Below are 15,045 nucleotides of genomic sequence, written 5' to 3'. Positions count from 1 at the left end.
GTGCAGCACACGTCACACACACCCGGGGGGCTGCACCGAGCCCCCAGTGCTGCCCACCCCGCAGCCGGCCCGGGATGGGGGTCACCCCGCCGCAGCATCCCTTTAAGGCAGGGACTCGGCGCGTGTGCGGCGGTGCATGTGTGCCCGCGTCTGTGCGTCCGTGTGTCCCTGTGTGTGTGTGTGTCCCCGCGTGTGCCCGCCCCCGGCCCCTCCCCGGCGCTGCCAATCACCCGGCGGCCGCTTTGATGTCGCAGCGCTCGCCCGCCGCGCCGCCGCGCCGCCGCGCTCGCAGTCGGACCGGGCGCTCCGTGCTCCGCCAGCCGCCGGCGCCCGCTGCTCCAGCCAAACTTCCCGGGGCTCGGAGGGCGGGGGGGCGGCGGCGGCACGGGGGGGGCCCCCGGAGCCCGGCATCCCGCGACTCCTGCCCGCCCGCAGCCTGCCGAGCCCCCCGAGAGCCGCCGGAGCGGGGAGGGGAACGGGGGAAAGCGGGGAGGGGAGGAAAAGACTGAAGAGGGGGGAGAAGCGATTCTGATTTTTTTTTTTTCTTTTTTTTTTGTCCTAAAGAAAGGGTTTCGAGGGAATTTGGAAAGCGGGGAGCGAAATTAAAGGAAAAAGTTTAAAAGTTAAGAGGAAGGGAGGAAAAAACTTCTGGAAGAAAAAAGAAATTCAAGAGGGAGCAAGTTTTTTTACATATAGGGTTTTTTTTTTCCAAGAGGAGGAAAAAAAAATAATTGAGGGAGGGGAAAAAAAGAATAATAATAATTGCGGAGGGCTTGATCCGGGAGAACAATACTCGCCGGGAAAGTTGCTGCGCGGCGGGGAGGGAGCGGCGGGAGGAAAATGCCGCAGCTGGGCAGCGGCGGCGGGGACGACCTGGGCGCCACGGACGAGATGCTGGCCTTCAAGGACGAGGGCGAGCAGGAGGAGAAGATCCCCGAGAACGCTTTCACCGAGCGCGACCTGGCCGACCTCAAGTCCTCGCTGGTGAACGAGTCCGAGGGCAGCGGCAGCCCGGCCGCCGCCGCCGCCGACCCCGAGGTGGGTGAGCCCGGCCCGGCCCCGCGCCCCCCGCCCGGCCCCGCGCCCCCTCCCCACCGCCCCCGCGCTGCCCCTCTCTCTCCTCCCCATGCAGGCCCTCCGGCGAGTGCAGGATCCGCAGAGAGTTTACCAGGAGAAGCTCCCGGACCACATGGATGATGGTTAGTCACGGCAGTCCCCGCGTGTTTCCGTGTGTCCCCCTCTCCTCATTCCCAGTTCCCGCTGCTCTTCCCCCGTGTGCCCTGTCCAGTGCTCGCCCTCCCCGGGGTGGTGATTCCCCCGGTCCCCCAGCCCATCACCCTGTCATCCCCAGGGAGGGAGGGATGTCAGCCTGGCCACCGCAGCCCCCCGTGGGAAAGCTGTCTGTCAGCACCGAGGCTTCCCAGTGTCCCCAGTTTGGGATCCCACACCCATGGGGTACCTTGGCACCCCTCAACACCTTCTCCAGGGAGTCCAGGACAAAAAGACTCCCACAATATGCTGTAACCTCTTTGGGGACCCCCGACAGGCAGGGGAATCACCTGTCGTTAGGCCAATTTTGACAGGGCACATTGATTTCAGCAGGTATGAAACATCAGGACCCAGGGATGTATAAAGGATCTGCATATTCCGGCTACCCTTTCCTGATGCTCTCAGATCCGTATCTGCCAAATGGATCTATGTCACCTCTGGTGAGTTCCTCCTCTCCTCGTGGAGAATTTTCATGGCCTCTCTCACTGCTGAAGTATGTTGTGGGTATTGTGCAGGCACCTACATGTGCTTTTTTCCCAACAAATGGGAGCCCGGTTTCTGCAATAGCTGGGCACTGTTCTGTCCGAGCCGAAGGGAGAAGCCATGGGAAGGGGCAGAGATGCTCGGCAGGAAGCGCCTGCTTGGCTCTGAATTTGCTGGAGGAGCTGCTTTCCCGACCTCCCCATCCTCTAGGTTTGCCTTTACTCTTCCAGCAGTCAAACCCTGATGTCTAATGGAAGAATGCCCCTTCGTTTTTCTGGGTCACAGGCTTTGGAAGGAGCAGCTCCTGGTGTTTGTGTTCAGGGATATGTCCCGCAGCTGAAGTTGAGCTCGATGTGTCTGCTTGTTAAACAGCCAGGTTCTGGTGTGCTGTGGGTTAGGGCTCTGTGGTGGATGATGACCCAAAAAGTGGGTCTTGTGCTTCTAAAATGGCAATAGAGGTTTTTAGGAAAAGGCTTCACGCTGCCGGAGGACTATTCCTGTCTTCTTGCTGTAAAGTTTTTCCCTCTCAGTTTAAATCAGCTTTAGTAATTCTGTGTGTCGTACTGTTTCTAAGTTTTGCTATGTGAGTGGTTAAACTAAAGGCTTCTCTACATAAGCTGTCTTTTCCCGTCACCACCTCTATCAGAACTTCAGCAAACACTGTCCTGACTTTGCAGCAGTCGGTTGGGGCTGGTGTGGCTCCTGGGGAGCCAGCACTGCTGCGTTTGTTTCTGCTTTATTCTGCATCAGCCGTCGGCAAGGGAGGACAGAATGTGATTTGGTTTATTTCAGGTTTAGTTTTTTAACCTTTAAAGGGGTGAGGTTTAAAAGGATCTATAAAACCGTCCTTAATTCCAGGCATTTGTTCACAAGAGGGGGAGGGTGTTAAACTGGTGTTATTTAAAATTGGTGGACTGTGGGGTATGGAACTCAATATTTTATTTGTGGGAATCAGTGCCGTGCCCTCACACCCGACCCAGCTGGCCTGGGCAGCCAGAGACGGGTTCCTGCGAGACCTTCCTGCTCCCAGCTCAGCTCTTCCCAGGGAATCAGTTTCTCTGGCTGCAGACTGCTGTGACTTTGCCAAAGTTTGCAAATACTGAGGCTCTGTCCCTAAATTTTGAAGTCTTCCTTCAGTTTACAACAGGAAAAGATGTGTTTGCAAGGCAGGGCCAGTGTAACCCAAATAAGCATTTCTTCTGGTGCTTTTCACCTTGTGTCCCTTCATCCAGGTATCAGGTACTGCCCCATCCCCTAAAATATGAAGCTGTTCACTTCCTGATAAATTTTAAATTATATTGAATTTGTCTTATTGAAACACATTTAGTGTGCTCCCTGGGATAGAATCTGGGTGAGTTCAGAGTTACGTTAGTCCAGCAACTATTTGTTGTAGTGGAATATTTCTTTTAATCTTAAACTCTTCCTAGATGGGCAGCAAAGTGCAATAGCCTATTTATTAGCAGTTAGGCTGAAAAGTAGGTTGTGGTTTAGGAATCGCCTCTCCCCTTGATAATGGAATAAAATCCAAGTGATTACTGTCAGAGCAGCAGGCAGGAGTAAGCAGACTGTGCAGAACTCAAAGGGGAGAAAACTGAAGTAGCAGAGGAGGAATGATCCAGTCCCCTTGAGAGCCACCCAAATCATCCAGTGCCTCAGCCAGCTGCCCTTGGGCCTGCTCAGGTCCTGCCGTGGCTCATGTTGTATGACTTAAAGAGCTGATTTGATGTTTTCAGCTAAAAGTCTGTTACCTAACAGACAGGGGAAGATTTCTTCCTCGGATGAAGGCTGGTCTTGTGGTTTTTCAATTTATTGCAATAGGTATTCCAGTGTATTATTCTGGGCAATTTTGTCTTGTGTTTCCATTGACTGTGCAAAGGTTATCATGGTAAATTATGGATTGCTCTCATATAGATTTATTGCTGCTGTGTACATTATGTGAAGTGTGGGCTATAATCTGGTGGCTGCTTCCAATAATTGGGGAGGTCAGATCTGTGACCGAAGATTGCAGATACTTAACCATCCATAAAAGTGTGTTTAATTAACACTTTAGCACAAGTAGAGTCGGGGAGGAAGGTTGTATGAGTGAATGGGATTACATATCACAGCCATGCGTGCTCTTGATAGTGGAGATTGTATTTTGGTTAATGAGGCTTCCTGGAAACGGTTGTTTGCAGTTGGGATTAATTTTAGAATCTTAAAAAAAAAAATAAATTAAAAGATTAACCCAAGAGTACTCTGGCAAACTTTCAGGGCTTTGCATTGAAAATAGTAATTTACCTGATTGAGGATAGAGTATAACTCCCTGAAAGACGAGGGGCAGCCGAGGCTGGGGCCGAGCCCCTGCCCTGCAACGCTCTGTAAAACCACACTTTTTTCGGTGGGCTCCCCACGAACCCCGTCAGGGCCCTGCAAGCACTGCTGGAGCAGCCCCGGTGCCTGCCTGGGTGGGTGTGTTGCTACCGGCAGTGCTGCTTTCCTATTTGCTTTCTGATTTTCTCAGCAGCATCACTTCTGCTTTGTTTCCCTCAAGGTGGTTGTAGCCACTAACTGTTAGGCTGCTCACCCCAGCATCCTGCTCGGCTCCCCGCATCTCCCAGCCAAAATTGCCTCTTTTTACCAAAACACACCCACTCGTGTTATTTACGAGCTCTGGTGCCGCTCCAGAGCGATGCTCTGAAGGTGTCTGAAGGCCAAGCCCAGCTGATGGTCCCTGGAGGGCCAGCAGCAGCAGCAGGGTGGCAAATGCCAGTGGGGGATAATTCAGCTGGAGTGATGCTGGTTTGAGCAGGCACAGGTTTCCTGGACTGGCAGTAGAGCTTTCACAGGGGGTGCAGCCAAAGTGCTCCTGGAGCTGCTTCAAGGCAGTGGGCCCAGCCTGGGTTTTGGGAGCGAGCTGTGAACCCCATCAGCTGCTGGGCTGGGGAGGTCAAGGGTGTCAAGAGCCTCTCAGCACAGCCCGTGTGCACCTGAAATCCCAACATTCTGCCAGGCCCCAGCAGAGCCAGCTCTCACCTGGCTCTCAGGTGCTGTGTGCGTGGTGCTTCATGGCTCCACTTTCACTCTCCCGTCTCATGCAAAGTCCATTTTTTTCCAGGAGTGAAATATATGGATTTATGGGTTAAAAACCTGCGATAAACTTCCAAAGAATATGAGCAAGTTGAGGAACTGTTTTTCTAAATGAAATATAAAATCATAAAACTATATCCTTTTTTAAATAGTACAAATGACTTTAAATCAAATTAAGGTACATCCTTAGTAAGAACATCAGCCTTTTAGGTGGTTACAAACATTAGAGGTCAGACATGGTCAAACATGTTAACACTTTGATCAGATTAAAATATTTTTCTTGCTACAGTTGTATAATTGAGTTTAGACCTGCGGGGGTTTTCTGAACATTGTTATATCTTGTACCATGTGGTAGTTAAATGGTAGAAGGAGCACTTATAAGTTCCTTTAAGTTCCTTTTGTAAATAGGTTTATAAAATAGGGGAATGAGCCATGCTGTCCTGTATGTAGGGCACAAGTTCTCCCCACTCCCATTGATGGAAGAGATCCCAGGGGTGCTCCTCACACCTTCTGTGCACCTCAGGTGTGTGTGCTGAGCATGTGAGGTGAAGGCAGGATTAAAATGTTCTATATGTAAAGCTGAGGCGCTGGGCTTTCTGTCTGTATGAAAAACAGAAGTCCAAGAGCCTCCATTTCTTTGGAAAACAGACACTACCTCATTTTCTTAATTATTAAGTTGTCTAACCAGAGCTTACATGGGAGCAGAAGGGTGAGGGGACCTCCCCAGCCCTGCATGGCTCAAGTCCCCAGATTAGACAGCAGGACTCACAAATAGTGCCCCTGCTCAGAGCCTGGTCCCCGTGGTCCGCTGGGCTCCTGGAGCTCGTTCAGAGGGTTTGAAATGTCCCCTTGGGCAGGGCAAGATGAAAGTGCAGTTACTGCTGGCCTGGGGCCACGGGGCCCAAATGTCTAACACGAGGTCAGAAAGCACAGAGCTGCAGTCTAGGGCTGCTCTTTGCCGGACAGAAGCTGAGGCAGCAGCCCCTGAGCCCCGGGACACGGCTGGTTCTGCTGCATCCCCTTCCCCAGGGCTGCCCCATCCCCGGGCAGGAGGAGGCTGTGGCCCCCGCAGCAGCTGGCGGAAGGAAATCTGCAGCTCAGCTGCTTCTCTGCGAGGTCTCTCTGTCCTGACTTGCACTGTCAGGGCAATAGTTTAGTATTGCTTTTTCCTGTGTTGGGTTCTGATCTTGTTGAAACCAGTGGGAAAACTCCCCGGACCCGCCGTGTGACGGGGATTTGTCGCTGCGAGGGGACTGCTGCATCCCTCTCCAGATGTGCGTGGAGGGAGGGAGGGAGGGAAGGCAGCTGGAAGCCAACAGTAGCTCGGTGTGTTCCCAGCAGTGCCTGTCGCTGTGGAAGAGCAGCATCCCAGCCAGGTTCCCTGGCAGCAGGGTTTGCACTGCGGGACCTCACGGGATGGTGCTCTGTCCCCATCAATTGTCACATTCCCGGCAGAAAGCGTTAGGAGTGCGGCGGCTGCTGATGGACCTCCTGGCACACAGACAGATGAGTAATTTGTTGCCTCCTGACCAAAGCAAATCCAAATTCTTTCAGCTCCTCTACCTAGCTTGAAATAAGATAATGGTGAAAATAATTTTTTATGTTAAAGCATAATGTTGGATAGGTGGATGTACCAAGGCACAGGGCTTCCGAGGTCATTTATTGCATGTCTGATTCAGTCTTGGTTCCCCCCCAAGGAAAATTCTTGTGTTAATTTCTGAGTTCATATCACACCCTCAATTTTGAAGCAGAACTTCCCTTTGAAATAAATTAGAGAGTTCTGCTTAAGAAGCAGTGACATGATACAGCACTGCCTGTGTGTGGTCTAATATAACCTTATTTTTAAAATTGTTTGGAATGAAAAAAAGAGAAAGAAAAATGTCACAGGGAAACAAAAGCAAGTTTTATGTAAATCTGTGCATGTGAATAAGCGCGCACGTGATTCAGACAGTTCAACAATATCTGCTCTCCCACTGGGATTCCTTCACAGGCTACCCTGGAACTGGCTTCCCAGGCATGGGATGCTTTGGGGGGGGGAGTTGCTATGAGATGTGTATGGTAAAGGCACCGTTCCTGCAAGCTTCCAACTGTTGCTGTTTGTGAAGTGTTATGAGCTCAATCGGTTGAGAATTTGGAGAGAAAAGCAAAAACTTAACATCAGCTCAAGTTCCCGAAGCTCATCCATGTTAATGATTAGTATTTTTGAAATTTTAACTGTGAAGAACAAAGTGATTTGGGTTTGAGTGGCACGTCCGAGATGAAAGTGCAGAGCTGGTCTGGTATGTGGAGCTGTAACCCAGAGAAGGGAGAGCAGGAGGAGCTCTGCAGTGCACTCACGTTTTCCTCACTCCTGCCATGGCTCCACAGACACCATTAAATTCCTGTGTTGGGGTGAAGCCCCTGACCAGTCCATAGGGTGGGATGTGCTGTTCCCAGGTACCCAGCCCAGTAACCCTGGTGTGTTCCTGTGACTAAACAGACATTGCTGGCTCCATAGGGATGACTCCCTTGCCTGCTGTCAAAGATCATCTGCAAAGGGCCAGATCCTAATCACAGGCTGAACCCTCTCTATCTGTGGTGTGATCTGCAAGGGAAGCAGGATTTCGGGATTCAGGTGGTGTGAGCTGCACGCCTAAGATCCCAATCTGGCGTGGACTGTGTGTGTCTGTGTGTGCATGGCATGGTGGTTGTTGGGAGAGCAAAGTCTAGTGCTGAGAAACACCACCAGTTTTGCCATTTTTGCCATTAATTTCGTGCCTGCAGTTCTGCCTTTTGGCTGTGGTTCATCAAGACCAAATTTAGTCTTTGTTTCATAGGGGTTGGCCTTTGAGCCCCCTTGGCAATTCACAGAAGAGGTGAGGAAGGACCTGAGCATCTGTGAGCACAGGGAGGCTCTGCTGGCCAGGTTGGAGTTGGGTGAACAACAGTCAGGCACATGCTGCTCTTCAGTTACTAAAATCTCCTGCACCACGTCTGAGTCATGAGAAAATTTCCTCAACAAATCCTCAAGGACTGTCCTCTCCTCTCTGTTCTATTGATCTGAAGAGGAACTAGATGACAGACATCCTCAGCACTGTCTTCTTGAAGGCATTGGCAATGTGGGAGCTTCTCTTCATCCCACTCCTCCGAGGTTTTGGGCTGGCCACAGCCACTGCAGCTCCCTCTCCTTTCGTTTGCTGCTCATTTCATAGAATCACAGAATGGTTTGGCTTGGAAGAGACCTTAAAGCTCATCCTGTTCCAGCTCTCTGCCATGGGCAGGGATGCCACCCACTGGGTTGTTCAGGGCCCTTGGTTTCCCATGCCTTTACCACTCCACCTCATTGCTCTGGGAACCAGGAGATGGCTTAGGTCAGCATCTCTCCCAGGCTGATGTACACATGCTCTTACCTCATCCTTTACCAATGGTGGGTGGAGGGCACAGCAATAGAAGAGTAGGTACAAGTTGCTTCCTGAGCTCTTTGCAGAGCCACTGTGGCAGGGAAAGCTGCTCAGCCTGATCAAATCCCAGGTTGGTGCTGAGCTGGGACGTGTGAGTCCCCCCTCCAGGCTCTTTCATGTGCTATTCTTCGAATTTCTCTTTAAGAAATAGGCTATAACATGATCCTTGCTCATTAGACTCTGTGTCTGGAGGATGAAACAAAGGTTTGGTAGGAGGACGGGTGACTCAGAAGGTTGGTAACAGGATGCAGAGCTGTTCTCTTCCTACTTTCCAGTTTCAATCCAGCTGAATCAGTGGAGACTGTTCCGCCTGCTGGCTTGTCCAGCGGTGTGTCCGGGAGGGCACGGCTCCCTCCAGCCCCCAGGCACTGCGGGTGTTTCATGGGGTGAATGATGAGGTGTCCTAAGAACCTGCAGAGTCTGGACCAAACCCTCTGTGAACGTCACCCAAGGTCCTGTTCTCACCGTGAGCCTGTCGGTTCAGCCCATGCTGGTGGCTCACAAACCCACCCACTCCATCCCTTAAAGGAGGGGATTGTAACCTTGTGCTCCTCTGAGGCTTGATTGCAGAAGGAACTGTTCCTTGGTTAATGATCTTGGACAAGGAGCTCTCACCTTCACCTCCTTGTGGAACAACTTAGCGCTGCTTTGTCACTGGTTTTTGCCTTTGGGTCTTTATGATTTAGGATCACAGAGTCATTTATGCTGGAAAAGCCCTGTAAGATCATCAAATCCAGCTGTTGACCCAGCACTGCCAAGCCCACCACCAAACCGTGTCCCCAGGTGCCACATCTACATGTCTTTTAAATCCCTCTGGGGACAGTGACTTCTCAGGACAGCCTGTGCCAGGGCTTGTCAGCTTTCTCAGTGAAAAACTTTCCCTGATATCCAATCTGAGCCTCCTCTGGTGCAGTTTGAGGCCATGTTCTCTTATCCTATCACCTATTACTTGTGAGGAGAGCCCGAGCCCCACCTGGCTCCACCTTTCTGTCAGGAGAGAGTGAGAAGGTGACCTCTGAGCCTCCTTTTCTCCAGGCTGAGCCCCCCCTGCTCCCTCAACTGCTCCTCATCAGACTTGTGCTCCAGACCCTTCCCCAGCTCGGCTGGCCTGCTCTGGACACACCATTTATGACCATTCCAAAAGTTATAAAGGACTATTCCACCACCACTGCCTCTGTGATTTCATGGAGGAAGTGAGACACTTGTTCAGTACTGAGAATGATGAGGGTTAGCAAAACCTGGCAAAATCAGCTGTCCCCATGCAGAGCATCCTGCTGGCTGGAAGTGCTGGGGAAGAGGTCACCAAAGTGTCTTTAAACCACTGCTCCTCTCCCATCCACCGCCTCTGTGCTAAACACAGCTCAGCTGCCACGAAAGGAATCTGCTTCATTGTGTTTCACGGGGTCCCAAAATTAGTATTTTGTGAAAGAAAACAATAAACTCAACAATGCTGTGGTAAGTTTCTGAAACCAAAGTAAAACTGGATACTAGAATCTGGAGCACTTTTCCCCTCCGGTTATAACAACTTTGCATTTGATTAAATGATAGGCAAAAAACCGTCTCAACAGTATCTCCTTTGTTCCATTGAAGAATCTGGAACTATATAATATACAAAGTACACGTCTGCCTTGAAGAGCTACACAGTAATCATGGACTGACCAAAAAAAAGACCTTTTTTTTTTTTTTTTTTTTAAGTGATTCAACTTGTCTGCTCTGTGCTGAGTTTGTGGTTTGCTCCGAGGAGTAGCGTAAACTGAGGTTGTGCTCTGATGGGACTCACACAAAAGTAAAACGTGAAGGCCCAAGGTTATAAAGTGTGTTTGAATGGGCACAAGGGAGATGTGATTATAAAGGCACTTGTGGAAGGAGTGCTAGGGAGAGACTCTTTGCAGCAAAATGCTCAGAAAGGAGCAGAAATGTGGGATTTTTATTCTGACACTGAGGAGACGGCGCTGCGGAGGTTCCTTTCATGTTTAGGAAATAAACCATCGTAAGATCTACCACATGAAAATTTGTTGTTCTTAGCGTGGAGAGGCTGATGAGGTGGCTCTTGTTAACGTGCTGCTGTCCTGGAATTACTGGTGCAGGAGTGGAGATAGTGGAGAGGAGTCATTGGCTTTGGATTCCAACACGGGAGACACAGCACAATCCCTGACACCACCATACCCCAGGATGAAAATTGGCCTTTGAACTTTGGCTTCCTGCTACAACTTACAGAGTGTGGCACTGCCAGTTTTGGAATCTCACCATCCAAAGGGATATGTGGATTCCGAAATCCAAGTGATGTTTTGCAAGATCACATCGTGCTGTGCTGAGTATTCCTTGGGAGTGCTTAGATAAATTAAATAAATAGATAAATTAAAATATGTGTATTAGCCAAAATCAAAACTAGAGGCAATAATATAAAATAAGAAATAAAATTTAAAAAAAAAAAAATAAACACCCAAACCTTTTAGTTTGACTTTCTCTGATATAAAGCAATTTCTCCAGGACTGTGCACCATATGAAACACATTATAAATGCTCTTGTAAAATCCACATCATTATACCACATGAAAGGCCGGGTCCTAAAAATAGCCATTCAGAGAGGATGCAGGCTAGTAGCAATTTCGGTGATCATGAAATAGTTGTGTTGACATCTCTATGCATGCACACCCACAGAAAGCTTTGACTTTTGAATATTCTTAGCAACATTTGTGCTTTATGGAATTTTCCATGTTCTCGTCCCATGAATAGTCCTTTACCCAGTGGCATTCCTTTCTGATCTTATCCCCATGTTTCTAACCCTGATTTTATTGAGAAAATGGGCAAATTACTTTTTTTTTTAATTTTACGTGAAACTCTTTCCTTGCTATCAGTTTGGCAGTGATTGGCAGCATCAGTTGTATTTCCCTGTCTCCTAGCAGGGAAATTATTTTCTTTTTCCTTCAACAGACACATGCATCCCTGGTATTTTGGGGAACTAAGTCTTAGAATGTAAACCTGGAGCATTAGGTGATAACACGAGAAGCTGCCACATCTCCCCAGCCTTTGTATCTGCTGTAGAATTCAAAAGAAAGTAAACGAAGTAAATCTGCAGTAATTACACAGCAGTGTATTCACAACAAAAAAATTTCTTCCTCATCCCGGTGATCAGAACTTGGATTTTGTTTTGGGATATGAAAGGCTGCAGCCTCCTGGCTTCGGTGTGTTCTCAGCAAAGCCCTGGCTGGGATCGACTGCCGTAGCTCTGGGACACACAACAGAGTCCTGCCAGCTGATATCGCTCGAGATCTTTTTGAAGAGCTCATCAGATTTGACTTTACTGCTGTTGTGTTTCGGTTTTAGCTCGTTATTTGTTTGAAAGCATCACTATAGGGATGGTTTTCTGAAGAACGTTGGAATCTTCGGTGCTGATCTCTCGTTTGCATTTTTCTTTTATAAGTTACATGATTATGATGGGGATGTGCACCTTCACATGAGGGTGGCTGAAGGCTGTGGTTGGAGCCTGTCCTTGATTTTAAGTGTGTGGCCCTTCTAAAACCAGTTGGAAACAGTCTGTATCCTCAAAATAAGTTTGCTTGTGGAATTGGAGCAAAATCTGTGGAGATGGTCAGTGAAATAACAGGGTGCTGTAGAAAATTACATTGCTTCTGAAATAGCTGGCATGAAAATCATGAAGTCTGAGGTTTCATTCAAATCAGATGTATCTCTGGTTGTCGTGGGGCAGGATACAAACTCTCCAAGGGATTTACAGGGAGCCATACAGTTGTTCCAGGTTGTTTTAACTTCAGGGCAGCTCTTTTCCCTTGTCCAGGTCTGGAGTCCTCTTCCAATGCAAACAGGCTCTCCAGTTTTTAGCTTGATCAGTCGATTTTCTTGCAGGCTGTTGGAAACTCTGAAGAATCAAATGCTGTAAAGTGACATCACAGAAGTGGGTTTGCTGTTGCTGACTTAGCTCCCTGGAACATCCTGGACTAGGGGACATGGGAACACTTTGACAAGGCATTAGTTTTATAGAGTAAATGCATTGATTTCCACACTGTCAGTAATTTAAGGATCTATTTGCAACTGAGTGCTAAGACATTTTGGCTCCTGTTGGCATCATGCTCTGTATAATGCAACAGACAGTGGGGTTTAGAAAAAGCTAAAAAGTTTTTAATGCTTCTGGCTTGAAGCTGACATTGTGCCTAAGCCCTTTTCTCTATGATTAATTTGGTGGCTGAACCTGAGGTTCTATCTGGCAAGTTAAGTTTTTCACTACTCAGGTAAAAGCACTAAATATCCCTCACTGGGACTTAGGACAGCACTTGAATACAAGAGCTGTCGTAGGGAAAATCTAATTTCTTGACTCAAGAGGACAGAAAATTACCTGATATGTCAGTGCTGGTTGTTTGGTTAATGACATTTACTGGAAATAGTATATAACTACAAGTATTCGAACTTCACAAAATAAGATGTTTTCAAATTATAATGTGATATTTGTACCGAGATGAGTTCAGTTGGTTGGAGCATGGTGCTAATAATGCCAGGGTCACAGGTTTGATCCCTGTACAGGCCATTCAGTTAAGAGCTGGACTCAGTGATCCTTCTGGGTCCCTTCCAGCTCAGAATATTCTTACACACGGATCTGCATGTAAATGCACCGTGATGGATGAGGCAGGCTGCAGCGAATCCCTGAAAGATCAGTTCCCATATCAAAAGGAATCACTATTGACCCAAATTTCCTTCTGAAACCAGTGGTGAGTGCCTGGGTGCTGGGTGGGTGCGTTGCTGTGCCCGGGGGCGGGAGCTGCCTGTCTCCTGCGCCCAGGAGCTCGTTTGATACGGGATCCTCTTCCCCGAGAGCACCAGGTGCCGTGGCAGACGGGGGGAGTAGCCAGATAAACAGACACGAGCAGCAGCAGTTGTTTATGTGCTAACACAGGATGTTCTCAAAATCAGGTAAGAAGTGAGGCATGTTACCAAGTTTTATAGCAGAGGAACCGGATAGTCTTGTAACTGCCGTGCAGGGCTGTGGCGGAGGAAGCGTGGTTTTATCCCGGCTCCTGCTCCCGGTCCCGCAGGAGCTTGTTTTTCCCTGACTCAGTTTCCCCCAGGAGTGTTGTGGAGCTGTATCATTTCATGTGTAAGTAATGTTTGGAGAGCACTGCAGGGACAGCCACATGGATACTGAAAAACACCATAAAATCCCACGCAGGGGACTGCGAGAGGGGATGTGTCAGAAGCGATCAGAGAAGGACTAGCCAAAAAAAAGTAATCTGTGCTGCTTGTTAGACCATTTACTTCAAGATATTAAACAAATTGCAATTTCATAACCTTCTAGGGAGTTGCAGGTGGCCTTAAGACTACAACTCCTTCAAGGCAATTGGCATCTTTTCTTGCTTTAAAAACAAGTCACCTTTTTGGCCTAAGCAGTAATTTCATAGAGTGGCATTAGTTGGATGGGAACAGTGATGGGATGGTCCAACATGTCTGAAATACACAAGCTGCACAAATCCTCCTTATTAAACCAGGGACAAAATGTCATTTATTTACCCACTTGTAATATGGTAATGAGAACAACCTCCAGGATCACACGGCGTAGCTTTTGGACACATGTACCAAACCTCTGGATGCATAATTCAAATTCCTTGTCATGAAGAATGAGTCTATTTATCTTGGAACCTTTTTTACTTAAACAGTAATCTCTAGGAAATCATTTGTTAACAGTAGTTCCCTGCCAGTTTGTCAGCTAATGGCTTGAGGCAAAGTCTGAAGTGGATGAAATCTTTTCCAGGGAGATGCTGCTGTCGCATGGGGTGCAGAAAGGTTTATAGCAGACAGCAAGTAGTGGAGGCGGTCAGATGAGTTCAGTCCAACTTCCAGAATCCCAAGGAAACCCGGCACGACGGGATAAAGATGACTGTTCTAGGAGTGCATCGTTTGTAGAATATTAAAGCCATCAGTTGTGCCTGTGTCAACTTCCACGCCTGAACTTTCCTTACTGGCGGCTCCAGGTGTGAGTGTGGGGAGGCCAAAACCACACGTGTCTGTGGTGGCTGAGGTTCTGCATCTCTCTCTGTATCCCAGGCATCCCTGCATCTCTGTGTCCTGGGCATCTCTGCAGCCCGGGCATCTCACCATCCTGGGTATCTCCATCTCTGCATCCCGGCACCTCCGCATCCCGAGGCATCTCCCCACACCAGGTGTGGAGGCAGCCGGGCGGGAGGGCCGGGGTGCAGCCCCCCCAGCTCAGCTGGGGTGCCGCGGGGTGTCTGCCAGGGCAGCAGAGTCCTCCAGCTCGCAGATGTTATCACCCTCTCCAGCAGTCTAGCAGCGAGTTTCAGTTAGGTAATGAGTTATCTGATTTCCCTTTAATCTGGGCAGCATCACTGCAGCGCGACAGCCTCGCATCGCTGTTTATCTCACGCTCAGGGCTGCAGGGAGAGGACTGGCAAGAATGGGTGAAAATTCGCTGGAAAAGGAGCTAGGAAAAGCCACCCTGGCCTTCACCAAATCCCTCCTTTTTGCAGCAGGAGCGGGTGAGAAATAACTGCCCTGAGCCGAAACTCTCCCGAAAGGCCACAAAATCCAGCTGAAGTAAATACCACTTCCCTGCAGCATTATCTCCCACTCGGTGCTGTCTGCCCACAGAGGATGGTAGGGTGTAGGAACTGGCAGGGGATTAATGGCAGCCTGGTTCATAAAAAACTCGGCTGCCAGAAGGACGTGGGACCCAGACAGAAGTAAAGAGGGGCTGGTTCTCTCTGCAGATGCCCCCAAGTGCTATTTGTCTGAGAGCAGATTTTCCCACAGATCTTTGGCCT

The 15,045-nt window shown here is 49.0% G+C and overlaps 1 protein-coding gene and 1 long non-coding RNA gene across 7 annotated transcripts in view; both read left to right on the top strand.

Moving 5' to 3' along the window:
• Positions 1-290: 290 nt before the first annotated feature.
• TCF7 (transcription factor 7) overlaps positions 291-15,045 on the top strand; it is a 69,798-nt gene continuing 55,043 nt past the window's right edge. The window contains exons 1-3 of one of the 6 annotated variants that reach the window (XM_064672223.1): positions 291-1,038; positions 1,133-1,199; positions 1,600-1,709. In XM_064672223.1, the coding sequence (XP_064528293.1) occupies positions 841-1,038; positions 1,133-1,199; positions 1,600-1,709 (375 nt within the window). In that variant the 5' untranslated portion in view covers positions 291-840. The remainder of the gene's footprint in view (positions 1,039-1,132; positions 1,200-1,599; positions 1,710-15,045) is intronic. The other 5 variants (XM_064672224.1, XM_064672225.1, XM_064672226.1 and 2 more) reach the window with 5 other exon arrangements.
• On the top strand, positions 11,555-14,199 carry LOC135422757 (uncharacterized). Its single transcript, XR_010434576.1, has 2 exons — positions 11,555-12,978; positions 14,016-14,199. It is a non-coding gene; the product is annotated as an uncharacterized LOC135422757 (long non-coding RNA).

Source organism: Pseudopipra pipra, chromosome 15 (assembly GCF_036250125.1).
Source record: "Pseudopipra pipra isolate bDixPip1 chromosome 15, bDixPip1.hap1, whole genome shotgun sequence".
NCBI classification, from domain to species: Eukaryota; Metazoa; Chordata; class Aves; order Passeriformes; family Pipridae; genus Pseudopipra; species Pseudopipra pipra.
The sequence above is the reverse complement of the archived record's forward strand: the minus strand, read 5'-3'. Positions and strand labels throughout refer to the sequence as shown.